This window comes from Plectropomus leopardus, chromosome 19 (assembly GCF_026936395.1).
Source record: "Plectropomus leopardus strain MGB_pleo_1.0 chromosome 19, ASM2693639v1, whole genome shotgun sequence".
NCBI classification, from domain to species: Eukaryota; Metazoa; Chordata; class Actinopteri; order Perciformes; family Serranidae; genus Plectropomus; species Plectropomus leopardus.
In genome coordinates this window covers 16,533,635-16,549,932 of record NC_142194.1, presented here as the reverse complement: position 1 = coordinate 16,549,932, position 16,298 = coordinate 16,533,635, and the positions used below count along the sequence as shown (strand labels likewise).

Below are 16,298 nucleotides of genomic sequence, written 5' to 3'. Positions count from 1 at the left end.
CTTTTTTCAAAGACCAGTTAGATGAAAATTCCTGTGCTTTAACTACCATTAAGCTGTTTTTTTTATGAATCTTTTGCCTCTCCTCTGTTCGGTCTCCACCATGTAGAGCCATGACAACATCTACGATGATCCCTATCAGCCAGAAGTTGACTCACAACGAGAAGCTTCGTCTGCTGGTGGTGGAGGTGGGGGAGGAGGTGGAAGGCGTCGTCGAGGCAGGGACCATTTTGCCACCATCAGGACAGCCTCGCTCGTCACCCGACAGATCCAGGAACATGAGCAGGGCTCGGCCCTGAGAGAGCAGATGTCTGGGTAAGGTGACACAGACATACAGTACATGCCATATAATGCTGTAAAAGGAAGAGAACTTCTCATGTTTATTTGTATTGTTATTAGTCATACTTTGAGTTTTAAAGGGTTTTACAGTCCCCACACTGTAAACAGACACCCCAAACTTGTGAACATTAAAAGAGAACAAAGAAAACCTTCAGTGAAAACCTTGTTTGAGATAAAATGTCAGTCTACTAACATGATGCCCCGCGTCTCCTCACAGGTATAAGCGAATGCGGCGGCAGCACCAGAAGCAGCTGATGGGCCTGGAGAACAAGCTGAAGGCGGAGATGGACGAGCACCAGCTGAGACTGGACAAAGAGCTGGAGAATCAGAGGAACAGCTTCTCAATGGAGGGAGAAAAGCTCTCCAAGAAGCACCAGGCTATCCTGGAGAAGGAGGTGAGCTGGTGGAGGGGGAGTAATGGTGATCATAACTGCCAGAGAAACTAAAGTGGGAAGTCAGTGATTTGTGACAGATTCGTGATTTTCAGTGTTTTGTTTTTTTTAATTAGCCATTTTTCTGAGCTTGTGCTTCTCACAACCCAGATGTTCATGAGATTGTGTGTTCTTGTTGTTTATTTCAGACAAAGGCAGTCCTGACTGAGGAGAAGAAGTTTCAGCAGCACATACTTGCACAGCAAAAGAAGGAGTTAACCGGTCTGCTGGAGTCCCAGAAACGGCAGTATCGACAGCGCAAAGAGCAGCTGAAAGAGGTGCCTCTGGCTTTTAGGGAATTATGAATGGAATCACAGTTCTTGTTTTGCATAAATTGGCCGTGGTTATCAGCTCTATCATAAAATGTAAATTCCGTTTTCTTTTCATCACGGCCCTGAAACTTAAAATGAACCCTTCCTCATATTAACATGCAAACTACTTTACTCTCTGTTTACTACCTTAATTTATTTTCCAGGAGCTGAATGAGAACCAGTCAACACCAAAGCGTGAGAAACAAGAGTGGCTGGTGCATCAGAAGGAGTGTCTGCAGCAGCTGCAGGCGGAGGAGGAGGCTGGCCTGCTGCGGCGGCAGAGGCAGTATTATGAGCTTCAGTGTCGTCAGTATAAGAGAAAGATGCTGCTGGCGCGCCACAACCTGGAGCAGGACCTGCTCAGAGAGGTATCAGTTTTAAATCAGACTGGCGCGTTAATGTTGGATGAACTAGTCAATTCTGCTGGAACATAGTTCAAGCAAATAATCCAGTGGGATTCAAACTGTTCAGTCCGGTTTAGGGCAGTGACTAACATTTTTTTTTCATTATCGGTGGATCTGCCTGTTATTTTCCGGACGCATTGTTTTTTTAAGAAAATGTCAGGAAATGGTGAAAAAAATGCATCTTTAACAGGTATGTTTTTACCGACCAACATGTCCAGAAATCCAAAGCTATTCAGTTTATCATGTATGAAGACAAACCCATTAAATTCTCACATCTAAGAAAAATGTTTGGCTTTTTGCCTTAAAAAAAATTATATAAAATTGTAAAAAATAGTCACCAGTTAATTAAGTCTCTATCGAATAATGGACTAATTGTTGCAGCTGTAGTAGGATTTTCTTTGCAGCGTATATTCCCTGTCTACCAGTTTATGTCTTTGTAATAATAAAAATAGCACATTTTCTTTATAGGTGCCTTTCAAAGCACTCAAGGTCACCTTACAAGGCATATTTAAAATAAAAAGCAGTGTAACAGTAGATTGTGTTACTTGAGGGACATGAAGGTGGACATTCAATGTGTCACATTGTTGACATGACAACCCTGGCACAGTCTTATTGAGAAACTAAATGGCATTATCAAGATGCAAAATCACCCTGAGGGTGTAAATTAAAAAAAAAAAGATATACCTGTTATTGGGCTTTCCCAATACGGTAAAGCCTGTATCAAGTTGTCATGAACACTACATGTTCTTATATTACTTTTGAATTAAACTTTATAGGGTTGTCCCAAATACCTTTTTAGAGGCTTCTAAGCATGATGGATTATTACCTGCAAATATCCAAAGCTTCAGCGGGATGCGACTGGACTTGGGGTGGGTGGGGTAGTAGTGATCAGTTATACTCATATATGCTAATAAACCACCTTCATCCAAGCCGATTATAGTAAGACTTAGAGCTGCTGTTTGTAGGAGAGAGAGAGAGAAGAGAAGGGGGAAGGTGGACTATTGCAAGCAGGTTTCTGTAAGTTATTAATAACTTGAAATGCCTCAGGTCGTGCTTTATCTTTTCTTCTCTTTTGAATTGGGGGTCGATGACTGTGCTGAGATCATTTCACCATTTATGTCTGACACATGCCACCTCCTTTCCTTCACCATTTTAGTGGTAAAAAACCAAAACAAAAATCAAAGCAATAGATTACTGATTTGGACAGGTCAGCCTTAAAACTTCAAAACACAAGTGGAATTGGTTTTCAGTGTTTCTTACAGATAAAAAATACATTTTGCATACTTTTTTGAGAAGGTCTTTGAAGTAGCCAGATACAACACCACTGCTGATTACTGCCTTTAAAAATGACCATGGAGCTGAATCAACACCTCTTGATAGGATTATATACTAACTATCAGAAATGTACTTAAAATATCTTCCTAAAATGCAGTACAGCGTCCCTTCTGCCTCTTTTATCATTGACTTTTCTTTTCCAGGAACTGAACAAGAAACAGACTCTGAAGGACTTGGAGTGCGCAATGCTCCTCCGTCACCACGAGTCCACCCAGGAGCTGGAGTTCCGCCAGCTGGGTTTGGTGCAGCGCACGCGGGCTGACCTCATCCGCACGCAGCACCAGACGGAGCTCACCAACCAGATGGAGTATAACAAGAGGCGTGAGCAGGAGCTGCGTCAGAAACACGCCGTGGAGGTCCGCCAACAGCCCAAGAGCCTGAAAGTGAGTGAGAGCACCCAGAGCCAGGGGTCTCCTGAGGAGGGAGAGGGCCAGACACCAGAGGGGCCGAGCGGCAGCTGGGACAGTGAGGCGGGGGTGGGAGGAGTAGAGGTGAAGGACGAGAGGGATGGAGAGGTAGAGAAAGGGGGGCAGGAGGGGGTTAAGGGGATGTATGATGTTGAGGATGAGCTCGATGGAGCAGTGTTTGAAGATGAGATTTATCGAGGAGTAGATCGGGAGGGTGTGAGTGTCCCTGTGGTTGAAAGGAAAGATGAGCTAAATGGCGACAGTAAACTAAAAGGAAATGATGAGAAGGAGGAGTGGAATATCAGTGGGGAGGGGACCGAGGTGAGGGAGGTAGAAGGAGTGCAGTGGGAGTACGACGAGGATCACAGTAAAGCTGCGCATGTAGACACAGATGAGGAAGAAGAGGGCAGGGGCGTGGCCGACGGTTGTCCGTCGGAGTTCATCTTATCCCTCTCCCCGGAAAAGAGACGACTCCGAGAGCGAGAGATCGATGATCTGTCTGACTTTTACTTCCCCAACACTGCAGAGGAGCTGGAGCCCATCTCTCCTCCTCCTCCCCCTCCCCCCACTCAGACTTCTTTACCTTCGCTCTTCTCTCACGGCATCTGCCTCCTCCTCTCCCTCTCCGCTGCCGCCCAGCCCTCCAACCTCACTCTGCTGCTGCTCGCCATCTTCCTCCTCTCCCTCCGCCGCTCACCTCCTCTCCCGTCAGTGGCCTCTGTTCTCCTCTCCGCCGAGCTGGCCTTCTTGGCGCTCTTCTTCTCGTACCTCTTCCTCCGCTCATGCTGCTCTCTGTCTCTCTCCACCTACCTGTCGCTCAGCCTCTGGGCCAGCGGCCTCTTTAGTTTAGGACTCTCCTTCAGTTTGGGCATTTATTACATCCCCATGATTTTGATTTCAGCCTCCTTCCTCAGCTCTCCCTCCCTCTTCCTCTCTCTCTACTTAGTGGTGGTGCTGATAGTCAGGCCGGCCCGCGACTTCCTCCAACATGCACCACGCAAAGTCAACCGCCTCTGTATGCGCATCCTTTTCCGCCTGCCACGCCCGCTGTTTGCCATGTGCCAGTCAGTCCTGGGCGGTATGGCTGAGCGAAATCTCTATGAGATGTTTCCCAAAGCGGGGCGCAACTGGGGCGGGCGCCAGTCGAAAATCCCAGTCCCCTTAAAGAGCTTGCCTTTAGAGTATCAGGCCCGCTGCAATAACACCTCTCCGTTAGCCAAGGGCCTTCTCTGGGTGAGGCGTTTCAGTAGACGACCCCTCGGGGTCCTCGCAGACCTGGCTAACTCCATAGTGCTAAAACTCGCCGGACAGCTTCTTAAAAAGCTGCCACTTAGCATCCGAGTCAAACTTCAAACTCTGGGTCTCCTAAGGAAGAAAAACCCCAGCAGGCTGCCTCAGCTGCTGCCGAGGGAGGTGAGAGAGCGGAGACAGATGGAGAGGAGTAGGAGAGAGAGGGAGAGACAGAGGAGGCAGGAGAGGATTTTTCGTGAGGAGGTGAGGTGGGAGTGCGGGTTGAGACGAACGTCATCTGGAAGGTTTGTCAGGGGGAAAATTCGCCCGTGGAGATAGTTTAGAGCGGGAGACTTGCGCTGGTTCTTTGCGAGTGTGTGTGTGATCATACTCTTCGTTCAGCCATTGTTTGTGTGTCTTTTTGATTTGGGCCCAGTAAGTCACATTTCCTAAAGATGAGACATATTTTACTCTGCACACATTTTTCTGTGTGCTCTGGCTGAAAGTGATTTGAATCCAAACGTGTGTACACAAGCTGTACTGTTAAATCAGTGGGCTCTGCGAACGTAAACATGCAGCTGAACCCACGGTTACTGCACCAAACCCAGTGAAGTTTTCATTATTGTGCTTTTTGTAAAAGTTTTTTTTTTTAATTTTGTTTTATTATTTTGCTCTTAATTTGTAAGACAAATATTTTATGGTTATTTTTTAAGACCGGTTTTGTGCAATCTTTTCTTTATAATGGTCTTATTTCAAAAGGCACGCTGGTATCTCAGTGCTTAGAACAAATATTACAGTGTTGCATAGCTTCATGGCTATAATTTCACTCCCCAAAGCTAAATACTGTGAAAAAACCCCTAATGATTTCACTAATCACCCTGAACACTAGCTGTAAGTTGATATAAAAGTGCAATAAACATCCAAACAGAAATATCTGGGACCACCTTAGGACATTTGATATAACGTCATTTCTCTGTGGAGAAGTTAAAGTGGAAAATAGTTAGCAAAAGGTCTTACAATATAGGACTTAAAATAAAGTTTGGGGGCCATTTCATAGCTGGTCCACCTCATTGTTTCATATCAACACATTATTTAAAGCTGGTGAAATCGTTATCTTTCAGATTCAAGTTAGATATACTATTTTTTATTGCGCTTTATGCAATGATCTTGTTATGATTTACCATGTAAACATTTAGATATTCCCCCTTAATGATCCTATAAATGTGCAGCAGTTGAGTGCCTAGTTACAACTGTTTGTCTCTTGTGAAGTGACATATCCTAAATTTATTGTAGAAACATAAAGGAAGCAGGATATGCTTTGGAGTAGTGAAAGTATAATATAATAGAAACCTATTTAATATTTCAGTGTAGCTTAATTTATATGAAGCCATACAGACAATCTTTTGAGACATTCAGTCATTTAAAAAGAGACTGATGCAACTACTGAATGTGAAAGTAAAGATTTAGCATCAAATGAAAAGAAGATAATCACAAATAACAGATGTCTGTTCATTTTTGCACTGTCCCAAAGACTATTTTTAAAAATACCAAATGTGGGAGAATGGTTGTTTTTTTCAATTAAACATTTAGCCTATGAAGCATCAAAAACATTGAAAAAATGCTGCAACTTTACAGAGACTAAAGCGGGGTTCAGACTATAGGAGTTTTGGGCCATTTTTCCCAGATTCACCCCTCAGGATAATCAGAGGAGAAGTTTTTGCTCTTTTGGCCCATAATTAGATCATTATTATTATTTTCAAATTCACCATAGCATAATTGTTTCACCATTTTCGTCCAAGCACACCTCCTTCATTAAACATTCAAACCGTGCTAGCAGCCTAGCGCCAGGCTGACACTGGTAAGCTGCCAGGAAAGGACACTAACAATATTTAATGATATCATCTAACACCGACCGCAGGCTGCTTAATTTAATCAAATCGAAATAATATCGTGGCAGCCTTTGTGATATCAGTAACCCCATGCAAATACACAGAGCGCGACACTTTACTTCAGCTTTTCAGACTAATAAATACACAATAGAAACCCACAAAATGTTAAGAAAAGTTATATCCTCACACCTAATTTCCTTATTAAAGAGAGAAATACAAATGTACACCTTTTAAATTCAACTTTCTCTCTGTCAGTGAAGACTGACTACTCTTAATTGCCTCTTTAACTCATCATAAAACACACTTCATTTAAACTTGACAGAAACAAAACTCACCCAAACCGTCTTGCTTACTCTTGTTAGTCATCTAATTAGTTGGAAAGTCCACTGTTCCAACAATCACCAGCTTCGGTTCACAAAGTTAGATGTAAAAAAATATGCTGTTAATTCCCATGGTCTCTCTCTGCTGTTGCTTGCCGCTGGCTGTTTACAGTCCTGTAACTTCTCCCTCCACCACTAGGAATCATTGTGTCTTACAGCTCAGCTGTCTGTTCCATCATTAGAGACCAAGACTGAGGTCTGGTGGTGCATGCTGTGCAATACAAGCAGTTTAATAGAATGAGGACAGTTGTATTTATGACGGTATTGAAAAACATATCTTTGGGATTTCTAAATACCCTGGTATACTGTAATACTATGATACTGCCCAAACCTAACCTTCAGAATCAGAATCAGAAAAAGATTTATTGCCAGGTATAGTGAACACAATACGAGGAATTTGTTCTGGTGGGTTGGTGCAACATAAATATAGAAAAAAACCCAGATAAAATAGAAGATACAAATATAAAATATAAATTTCTCGTTGAAGAATAGACGTCCCAACTATTTTCTCATCCAGACTCGTTTAGCCTTCTGCTTTTATTTTCTAAAAAGTTGATCCAGAGAGGTGGTGTGTTTATGCTCCTTCTGTCACTATAATCTTAATAATACCCTTTAGTGCGTGATGCACCTTTATTTTCATATAACATCATACATCACGTTTTTCCTTAAGTGGGTGATACAGCCTGATTTCTAAATCAGTTAGGATTTTAAAACTCCTGTAGTCCGAACCCAGCTTAAGATGACTTCTTCCAGTGTCTTGATTTGTTCAACCAAAAGTCTAAAACCCAAAGATTTAATTTTACATTGACATGTGAGAGGGGAAAGCAGCTGATCCCCTGATGCGAGACGATGGAACCAGAAGATTTGCAGCATTTTTTTCGCTATTTTTGCATTAAGAAATGACTGAAATGATATATCAGCCAATCAAACAATAGATTTATCAGCTTGACTTCAGTTGGACCAAAAACAACTTTTTCTACAGTTGATAATGTAATTTTGAATTTATTCCTTTGATACCCAAAATGCTCAGATGTTTAATTTTAGTTAAATGAAGTCAAATGAACTAAGCTTAGAGGAAAATCTGCAGTTGTCACATGCACAGATATGCGTATAAGAATTTTAAAATGCATATTTGCAAGGGAAATTCAGCTGAGTAAAATGCATCAGTAGTAATGCTAACTATGTAGGAAAAAGAGCCCTCTACTGTGTTTCAAAGGCATTTGAGCCATTTATATGGAGGAATATTACTGAGTAGAAAAAACTCAGTAACTGTATTTGACCCAAGGGGGGAAGAAAAAAAAAAGTAGGGCACTTTTTGGTGACCTGCATTGGGAAGTCTCGCTGTGAAAAACGACATTTCACGACAAACATTGTTTTATTTGAATGTAACTTATTTGCCATTGATTTTCATTTGTGCTCCGGTATCAGTTATTTCCTGTTCCTCTGTGTATGTTTACATGTTTGTATTCTGTTTTGTTGTGACACCCCTTTTCACAGAGTTAAATCACCTTTTTATATTTTATTTATGCAGTATTTATATGACTGCATTGTGTTTGGCAGCCATTTGTTGTCCTTTTATTCTCATTTTAGCTGCATGAGTGTTGGCGTACTGTATGGCTGCGTGCTCGCAAGCATAGAAAAATATTTTGTCATACTTCAATTTTTTTTTTCTTTACACAAAAAATAAATTCTTTTGTGTGAAAGTCATTGTCTTGCTTGTTTGTTTTTATGATTTTTGTTTCCATTATTATGTTGTCCTCATTTTTCCCTGATTTTATTTGATGGTCTTATTGTATTTGATTTATCATCATTCCTCCTGTATCTTTTTATCTCTGTCGTCATCTGTGGTGCCCTTCCCTTTGTTTGAATGTGCGTTTAAAGATGTTAGCTGACGGGAAGATGATCAGTAAAAGGCGTCACATGTAGACTGTGTTATTTGCAGGGATGCACCGATCCTGTCCTTGGCTTTCAGCGTCGGCCGACAACATCCCGCTTAACCTTGCTTTCCTAACTTTCTAAAACAAAATGTAGCAAATAAATACATAGACAATTTCACTGATTTATATATATATAAAAATCTTCAAAATTAACAGGAATTACAGTCTGAATGTAAATCATTTAAATGCAGTAAAAGATCATTTCTGTTTCAGTCAAAACTGACACAGAAATTCAAATTTCAGAAATACATCTGCATAAAATGAGAACAAAATGTAAACGTTACATCACAGTTAAGTCGAGCGCAAACAAATTTGGAAAATACTCAAGATTTGAAATACATATGAATAAAAATTCTTTGTGAAAGTAGGACTTCAAAATTTCAATATAAAAAAATATAGCAGCTAAAACTATAAACAGAGAATTGAATAGATCAGCCACATTGTCAGTGCAGCTGTTTGAGTCAGTGCTGGATCAGTGTATCCCAAGGTATTTGAATCCATGTTGTGTTTGTTATAATGCACCTTTCATTTTGAGTGTATGAGTTTAATGCATTCATTGATTAGTAATTAATTTATTATTATTTAAGTCACCCCATTTTTTGTTTGTGTCAAGCTTTCACAGTCAAAACTTTAAATCTGATTTATCACACAGAGAATGTGTTACAGTCAGTCATTGTAATCATTCATTCGTAATGACTGTAACTTTAAAAAGCTCAGATAACATTGTAAAGAAAGTTTAGAAAAAGTAACATTTGTGATTTCCCACTTTAGATGTCAAAACTGATAAATCACATTTCTGCACAAGTCTTTCAATATTTGTAGTTGTTTTAAAATGTATGTCTTCTGAAACTGTTGCTTTACATCTGAAATATTTCTAAGAACTTGGTTTAAACAGCCCAATTTAATGTGGATGAGAGATAAAGTAGGTTGTGAATGTTTACTTTTTAATTTCTTCACTCGCTGCAGACAGCCAGAGATTGTGCTGTTGCATTACAGCAATTACAAAATTCCACCCCTGAAAAAGTATATTTAAATAATACTAATTAAGCAGGAAGAATACATTTAAAGGAAAAGTTTGACATAAAACCAAAAATACATATTTTTTTCTCTTACCTGCAGTGCTATTTATCAGTCTAGATTATTTTGGTTTGAGTCGCTGTCGGAGATATCAGCAGTAGAGATATCGGCCTTCTCTCCAATATAATTGAACCTGATGGCACTCGGCTTGCTGTGCTCAAAGCACCAAAAAAACTCAACAGCAAAGTCTCTTTCCAGTGCAAGACGTAAATATTAATGTGTCCTCCTCAGCTGAGCTGTAATGACAGATATCTGATCTCAGTGGTGCCAGGCTAGCTAGCAGTAGACATGGATACTTTTAAATTGTGAATAGTACCTGTGTTCATTTGGACTATTAGAGTACTGCCAGTATTTTGCTACGTAGATGTGTGGTAAGTTTTTACACAATTTCTTTAAAAAAAAACCACACACATAATGATAAGTATTTTTTCCCCTCTGATTTTCTGTGTTTAACATCTGTCTCCGTGTTTGTTTATAAAACTACAGGAGCACTTTAGCCCAGCTGCTTCCTTCTGTCTTCTTTCCTGTCTCCTCCAGTCCAAAGAGCTTCAGATTAAGCGTCAGTTCCAGGACACCTGTAAGATCCAGACCCGGCAGTACAAGGCGCTGCGCAACCACCTGCTGGAGAACACGCCCAAGTCAGACCACAAGGCCGTGTTGAAGCGGCTGAAGGACGAGCAGACTCGTAAGCTGGCCATCCTGGCCGAGCAGTATGACCACTCCATCAATGATATGCTGTCCACACAGGCTGTGAGTAAGGCAAGGAGACGTCGTTCACTTCACACTCGCACCACACCACCACTGCTGTGCCCGGCCCCGGGGGCCGTCCTGCCTGACCGCCTGTCTGCCTGTCAACAAGCCTCCTCCTGGTCCCTCAGTGTTCATCTCCACCTAAACCCACATCCCCCAGTTTTATACCAAACTGTGTACGCCATCCTGTTCCCCCGCAGTTTAACTGTTCTTCCGAAACATCCTCTCCCCCTGAATTTCTATCAAAAGAAAATGTGTTTGACGTTTAGCCAGAACTTATGATATTCAGCCACTTAATAAGACTACATACAGCCTGTTTGATCTTTAAAAGACTGCCCCAATAATTCAGCATTGCACTCCCGTAACACTGTCACACTCAAGATGGACACTTTAAAAAAAAGAATCAAAATCAGCACAGTGAAATCTTTTTTATACCAAACATTCAGGTAACATCACTTTTCAGTTTATTATCAGGATTTACTCAGCTCCCTCTAAAAAAGAGAAAAAAGAGACCCCCCACCCCCACAACGCCTTTAAGCAGACTCTGATTATCCCTCCAATCATTGATGTCATGTTACATGACCTACTATACATATATATATATATATATATATATATATATATATATATATATATATATATATATATATATATATATATATATATATATGGGCATTGCACTTACTACATTGGCATAAAGATGGCAGCAACCTGAGATAAGCCTCATTCTTCTCCTTTTGGAGATTGGTGTCGGAAAACGGTGAAAACAGTGTTAGGTTTACTCTTATTTATATTAAGTTTTTGTCAGATTCACTGAAAAAAAGTGAACAGCTGTATCAAAATAGTTGCACACCAAAAAAATGAAGGTGAATTTTGTTGCAACAATCATGTCTCATTTTCCATTTCGCAAAAACATACTATAACTATAGCAAGTAAAACCGTAATGTCATTTTTTAGACACAGTACATCGAGATGATCTGAAAAGAGGAGACTTTATAGTAATAACAAGGATTGAACGTAATAAAAAGCGGGGCATTTTCTTCACTAACTAACAATTACCTTTATTAACTACAGTAAAGTTAAATAATCATGCTGATCTTACCTTAACTTTGGTACACAAATATAAACTATTCATATTCACCATATTTTTTTTTTGTTGCTAATTCCACTCCTTATGTGCTATTTTACCTGTGTAAAAATATTTGTTCATTTGGATATTCTTTGCAGTTTCTGGTAATACTTCAATTAGATAGTCTGCCTACAGATAGTTTATGGAGTATTTGTAAGATTTTAACAGCTGAGATTCAACTGTGTAGCTTTGTTTTAGATCTGTGGAGTATGTATGGCAATTCACTGTATATTCCCAGAATAATTGAGTTGAACTTGAAATATTTATACAACCTTTGCAGCATAAGCTTAGCAATCAGTCGACGATCCGAATAAAGTGTTACCCAGGTTCTCCATCAGATATAGAAGAAACTTAAACGATACATAGCTATATCAATTACAAACATACGCAGGAAAAATAAAAAAAATACATTAAATAAATAGAAATAATAAATAGATACATAGCATGATATATATATATATATATATATATATATATATATATATATATATATATATAACACAAAAATGTTTCTCCTAAAGCCAGTAAGCTAGTAATTACCAATATCCAGCTTCATCAAATAATTTAATGATTGGAAAAAAAGCAGCAAATCCTCACATCTGAGAAGCTGGAATCATGAAACGTTTCTGCGCGAAAAGCAAACAGTTACAGTTAAAATGCTCAAATAAAGAACAAGACATTTGTACTAAGGTATAGTACACTAACAACTGCTTGGGAGGGTTTTGCTTTTTAAATAATCAAATAAAAGCTTCAGCCTGCTGCCTACTCTAATTGTTTTGGCTGAACTCCTCCACTGCCCTCTGAGCCTGACACACACACCCACAAATCCCAGGCTTTTAAATGAATGAAACATGGTGGGAAGTGGATGATACGTAACAAAATGTCTCGTTCCTTTCAATGACATAACGCCCTGTGCTACTTTAATTACCTCTCATGGCAGCGTGCCATGTAAGCCCAGTAAGCCAAATCCCTCCTGCCCTTGTTCGTCCGCACATCTCCTCATGCAGTGGTTAAAGTCTGTTTGGGAAGGTTTCCCGCTCGCTGATTAAACTCCGTCCTGAGGTCAGAAAAAAAAACCCAATATGAAGAATGTCTTCTGAAACAAGGCTAAATCTGCTTCCTGGAGCCAGACGTGCAGGTCCAGCAGTGCCAGTTAGATATCATAACTGGTATCTGAATAGTTATTGTAACTCTTTATATCATATTCACAAAGCCACACAGTATATCAGTTATGTTTATTTTTCAATTGCTCTTACTGATTTCAGCATACACAGACCCTGACTGATCAAACTTAACCACACAAAACTCTGATTTAACAAACTGACAAACCTGCAGCTCGCACACCTGATCCTCTCCTCTCTCTTGTGCATCTCCCTCTCCTTTCTTCATGTCCGTCAGACTCTCTAAACTTTCCCTCAACACTAAAGCACAATTTGTCTCACACAAAAATGTGCCAAAGTTTAATGTCAGTCCCTTTTTTTTCTTTTGCCTCTTAGTTGCGATTGGATGAGACCCAGGAAGCGGAGTACAAAGTGCTGCGGATGCAGCTGCAGCAGGAGCTGGAGCTGCTTAATGCCTACCAGAGCAAGATCAAGATCCACACCGACACGCAGCACGACAGAGAGGTCAAGGACCTGGAACAGAGGGTGTCCATCCGCCGCGCCCTGCTGGAGCAGAGGGTTAGAGTCCTTTTGGCGATCACTTCTATGAAAGCAAAGCTCCTTAAAATGTAGAAAAAGCTTCGGGTGAGTTTTAGGAATCCGGTTGGGCCTACAGAGAAGATTGTAAACTGAAAGGTAACGGTGGACTGCTGATGATAGGTGAAGCATTGTTTGCTTTTTGTACGATTCAATATGACGTTTTTCTGTCCTATTTTCAGCCTCTGACATTTTACTTTAAAGCAATGTTTCACTTGCAAAATGACCATTTATGTATCAGTCATTCACTGTGTTACCTTAAATCTGTGAAGTAGTTTTTCTTGCTGTCCTCTGTGCTGAATGGAGAATCCAAAAAAGGTGAACAATCTCCATAAAACAGGGACCTCCTTTAACAACAGCAAAACTGCATCAATGCTTCTAGTTCCAAACTCTGCTGTATAATCCAAGTCTTATTTATTCAGTCGTGTGCTCAGTGCTTCTCTTTAGTATAGTTTTGCTGCTATTAAACGGTTAGTTAGTTTGCTTGTGTTGTCGTGTAACTTAAGTAATTAAAGGGTTAGTTAAGATTCACCAAAGTCACACAATAATACAAACAAACAAACTGTATAAAGTATAAATGAGATTTGGATTATACTGCATGAGTTATGAGAGTTTGTTAATAGATCGCTAGATAGAGAGCTTTACTGTGGTAAAACATGGACCCCTATCACTTCAACTCCAAGAATTTTCTCCATTTTTGGATTCTTCGTTCGCCATGGAGTCGCGAGAAAAATGAAGCTTTTATCATGAAATCTGTCTAACATGGGGGAAGTAATCTATATACAATAGGTATTTAGGGTGTGAAGTAGAAAAATAGCCTGTTCTCATGTGTATTTTCCTGCTCTTTTCCTAGATTGAGGAAGAGATGCTGTCCCTGCAGAACGAGCGCTCAGAACGCATCCGTACCCTTTTGGAGCGGCAGGCCAGCGAGATCGAGTCATTCGACTCAGAGAGCTTGCGTCTGGGTTTCAGCAACATGGCACTGACAGGCATCCCCAGTGAGGCCTACCCCATGCAGGGCTACTCCAACGTCCCGCCCCCCAGCTCCCGCTCCGCCGGCCACTGGAGCCACGGCATGCACCCGCAGAATGCGCCCCCGCAGCAGCACTCCCGCCGCAGCCACAACAGCAGCAGCAGCAGCAGCAGTGGCATCGGCAGCAGCAGCGGAGCTGGCGACCGCAGGAGCGAATCCTCCGCTTCCTCCCTGAGCATGGCCCTGGGCCTGGGTCGAGACAGCCGGGAGGTGCACCACTCGTCCCGCTCCTCTGCCTCCTCTTCCTCCTCCTCCTCCTCTTCTTCCTCCCACCACCAACGCCACCACCTGCCCCAGCACTACCACCACCAGAGCACGCCACAGCTCTACCGTGAGCGGGAGCGGGATCGAGATCGAGAGAGGGAGCGGGAGAAGGAGAGGGAGCGAGAGTGGGCCGGAGTGCGAGGCTCCGGCGGCGACCTGGCCCACCCACACCCCCTGCCCTTCTCCCATCACCTCCCCTCACGCTCCTCCTCTCAGTCCCTGGCCATGCTACCTCCCCCGCCGCCTGCCCCTCCCTCCATCTCCGGCCCTTCCTCCTCTTCCTCTTCCTCCTCCTCTTCGCAGGGGGGAATCTACGGTGGCGGCGGGCTGGGTGTGCGTGGTGCCCCCAGTTTGATGGCCCTGAGGAACAGCCCCCAGCCTCTGAGGAGGACGGCGTCCGGCGGGGGGCCCGGAGGAGCCGGGGGCAGCGACGGCGTCCTGAGCCGGAGCACCTCAGTCACTTCCCACATCTCCAATGGCTCCCACCTCTCCTACTCTTAGAGGGCAGGGTGGCAGCACGAAGGGTGGGAGTGATTTAGGAAGGTAGCTATCACAGGTTGCATCTCAATACTCTCAGATTGCCACCTTGCCTTGTGTCCTCTCTCGGATTGCTCTCAAAACAGCTGAAATGTAGAGGATTTAGGGATATCGCCCATTCCTCTGACGGCACAGTAAAGCTGCGTTTCCATCAAAGGCTTTCGGTATAGTACCTTTGGAACCAAAAGTAACACCTACAAAGAGGTACCTACACCCTAGATTATTTTAGTGTTTCCACCGCAGTACTCTTATATGTCGGCGGGGTTGTTGTCACTCACTGTATTTTTATTTTCACCGGTGATACAGAGGGAACTCTGTACCTCGTTTATTATCCACAGAATGGGACTGTAGGCTGAAATGAGAGTCTATTTCTCCATGGGATATTTATGAATAGCGGGTTTGTGCACTGACACTGTGTCAGGCAAGAGCAGGGGTTTAGTGCTGCCCGAGCGCAGCGGAACAACACTCTGCCAAGTTCCTTTCTCCAAGTAAGGAATGGAATTTGCAGTTCACATAATCCGGTCACAATTATATACATTTTTTAAACACTTAAAGATCCGCTCATTACTAAAAGTGTATGTTATCCAAGGGAGACAATAAAAACAGATGGAATGGTCAACGTTGTCATATTGAAATTTAAGGTGTGTTGATGGATTCAGGTCATCAGCTCGTGCATTGAGTAACTTTACGAGTAAATGTTCCACCTTAAAAGTTGCCAGCAGTCGGCCCAGTGAATTCATTTTTTTTTTTCAGTCAACAACTGCTGTTAGAGGCTGCAAAACATCTTTTCACTTATAGAGTTTAATAATGTATGACAAATTTGTCACAGAGTGAACAGTGTGTAAACCAGCCATAGCTCAGCCCTGAGCACACAGTGTTGGTTCTCTGCTGACCGATGAACAGACTGCAACGTTTCTAGCTCCACCTCTTAGTACCGGATCAGTGTGCTAGGTACCACAAGCAGAGGGGCAACGAGAAATGGGGACGGTTCCAAAGATACTAAAGGTACCATCCACAATTTTTCACAATGGAAACACAAAAAATCGTACCAAACTGAACTGAACCGAACCAAATCAACCTGCCGGTGGAAACGCCCCATAAGACGAGATCAGAGGCAAAGAGAGGACAAACTGACACTATTGGGCTGCAGC

The 16,298-nt window shown here is 41.9% G+C and overlaps 1 protein-coding gene across 3 annotated transcripts in view; it reads left to right on the top strand.

Annotated features, from left to right (window-relative positions):
• The window catches only part of taok2b (TAO kinase 2b), a 37,600-nt gene extending 21,538 nt beyond the window's left edge, over positions 1-16,062 (top strand). The window contains exons 13-20 of one of the 3 annotated variants that reach the window (XM_088070385.1): positions 107-312; positions 554-731; positions 917-1,045; positions 1,243-1,446; positions 2,961-3,200; positions 10,275-10,496; positions 13,113-13,295; positions 14,167-16,062. In XM_088070385.1, coding sequence (XP_087926511.1) covers positions 107-312; positions 554-731; positions 917-1,045; positions 1,243-1,446; positions 2,961-3,200; positions 10,275-10,496; positions 13,113-13,295; positions 14,167-15,111 — 2,307 coding nt within the window. In that variant the 3' untranslated portion in view covers positions 15,112-16,062. Of the gene's footprint in view, positions 1-106; positions 313-553; positions 732-916; positions 1,046-1,242; positions 1,447-2,960; positions 8,431-10,274; positions 10,497-13,112; positions 13,296-14,166 lie in introns of those variants that run through there. The other 2 variants (XM_042507384.2, XM_042507383.2) reach the window with 2 other exon arrangements.
• The last annotated feature ends 236 nt before the right edge of the window (positions 16,063-16,298 follow it).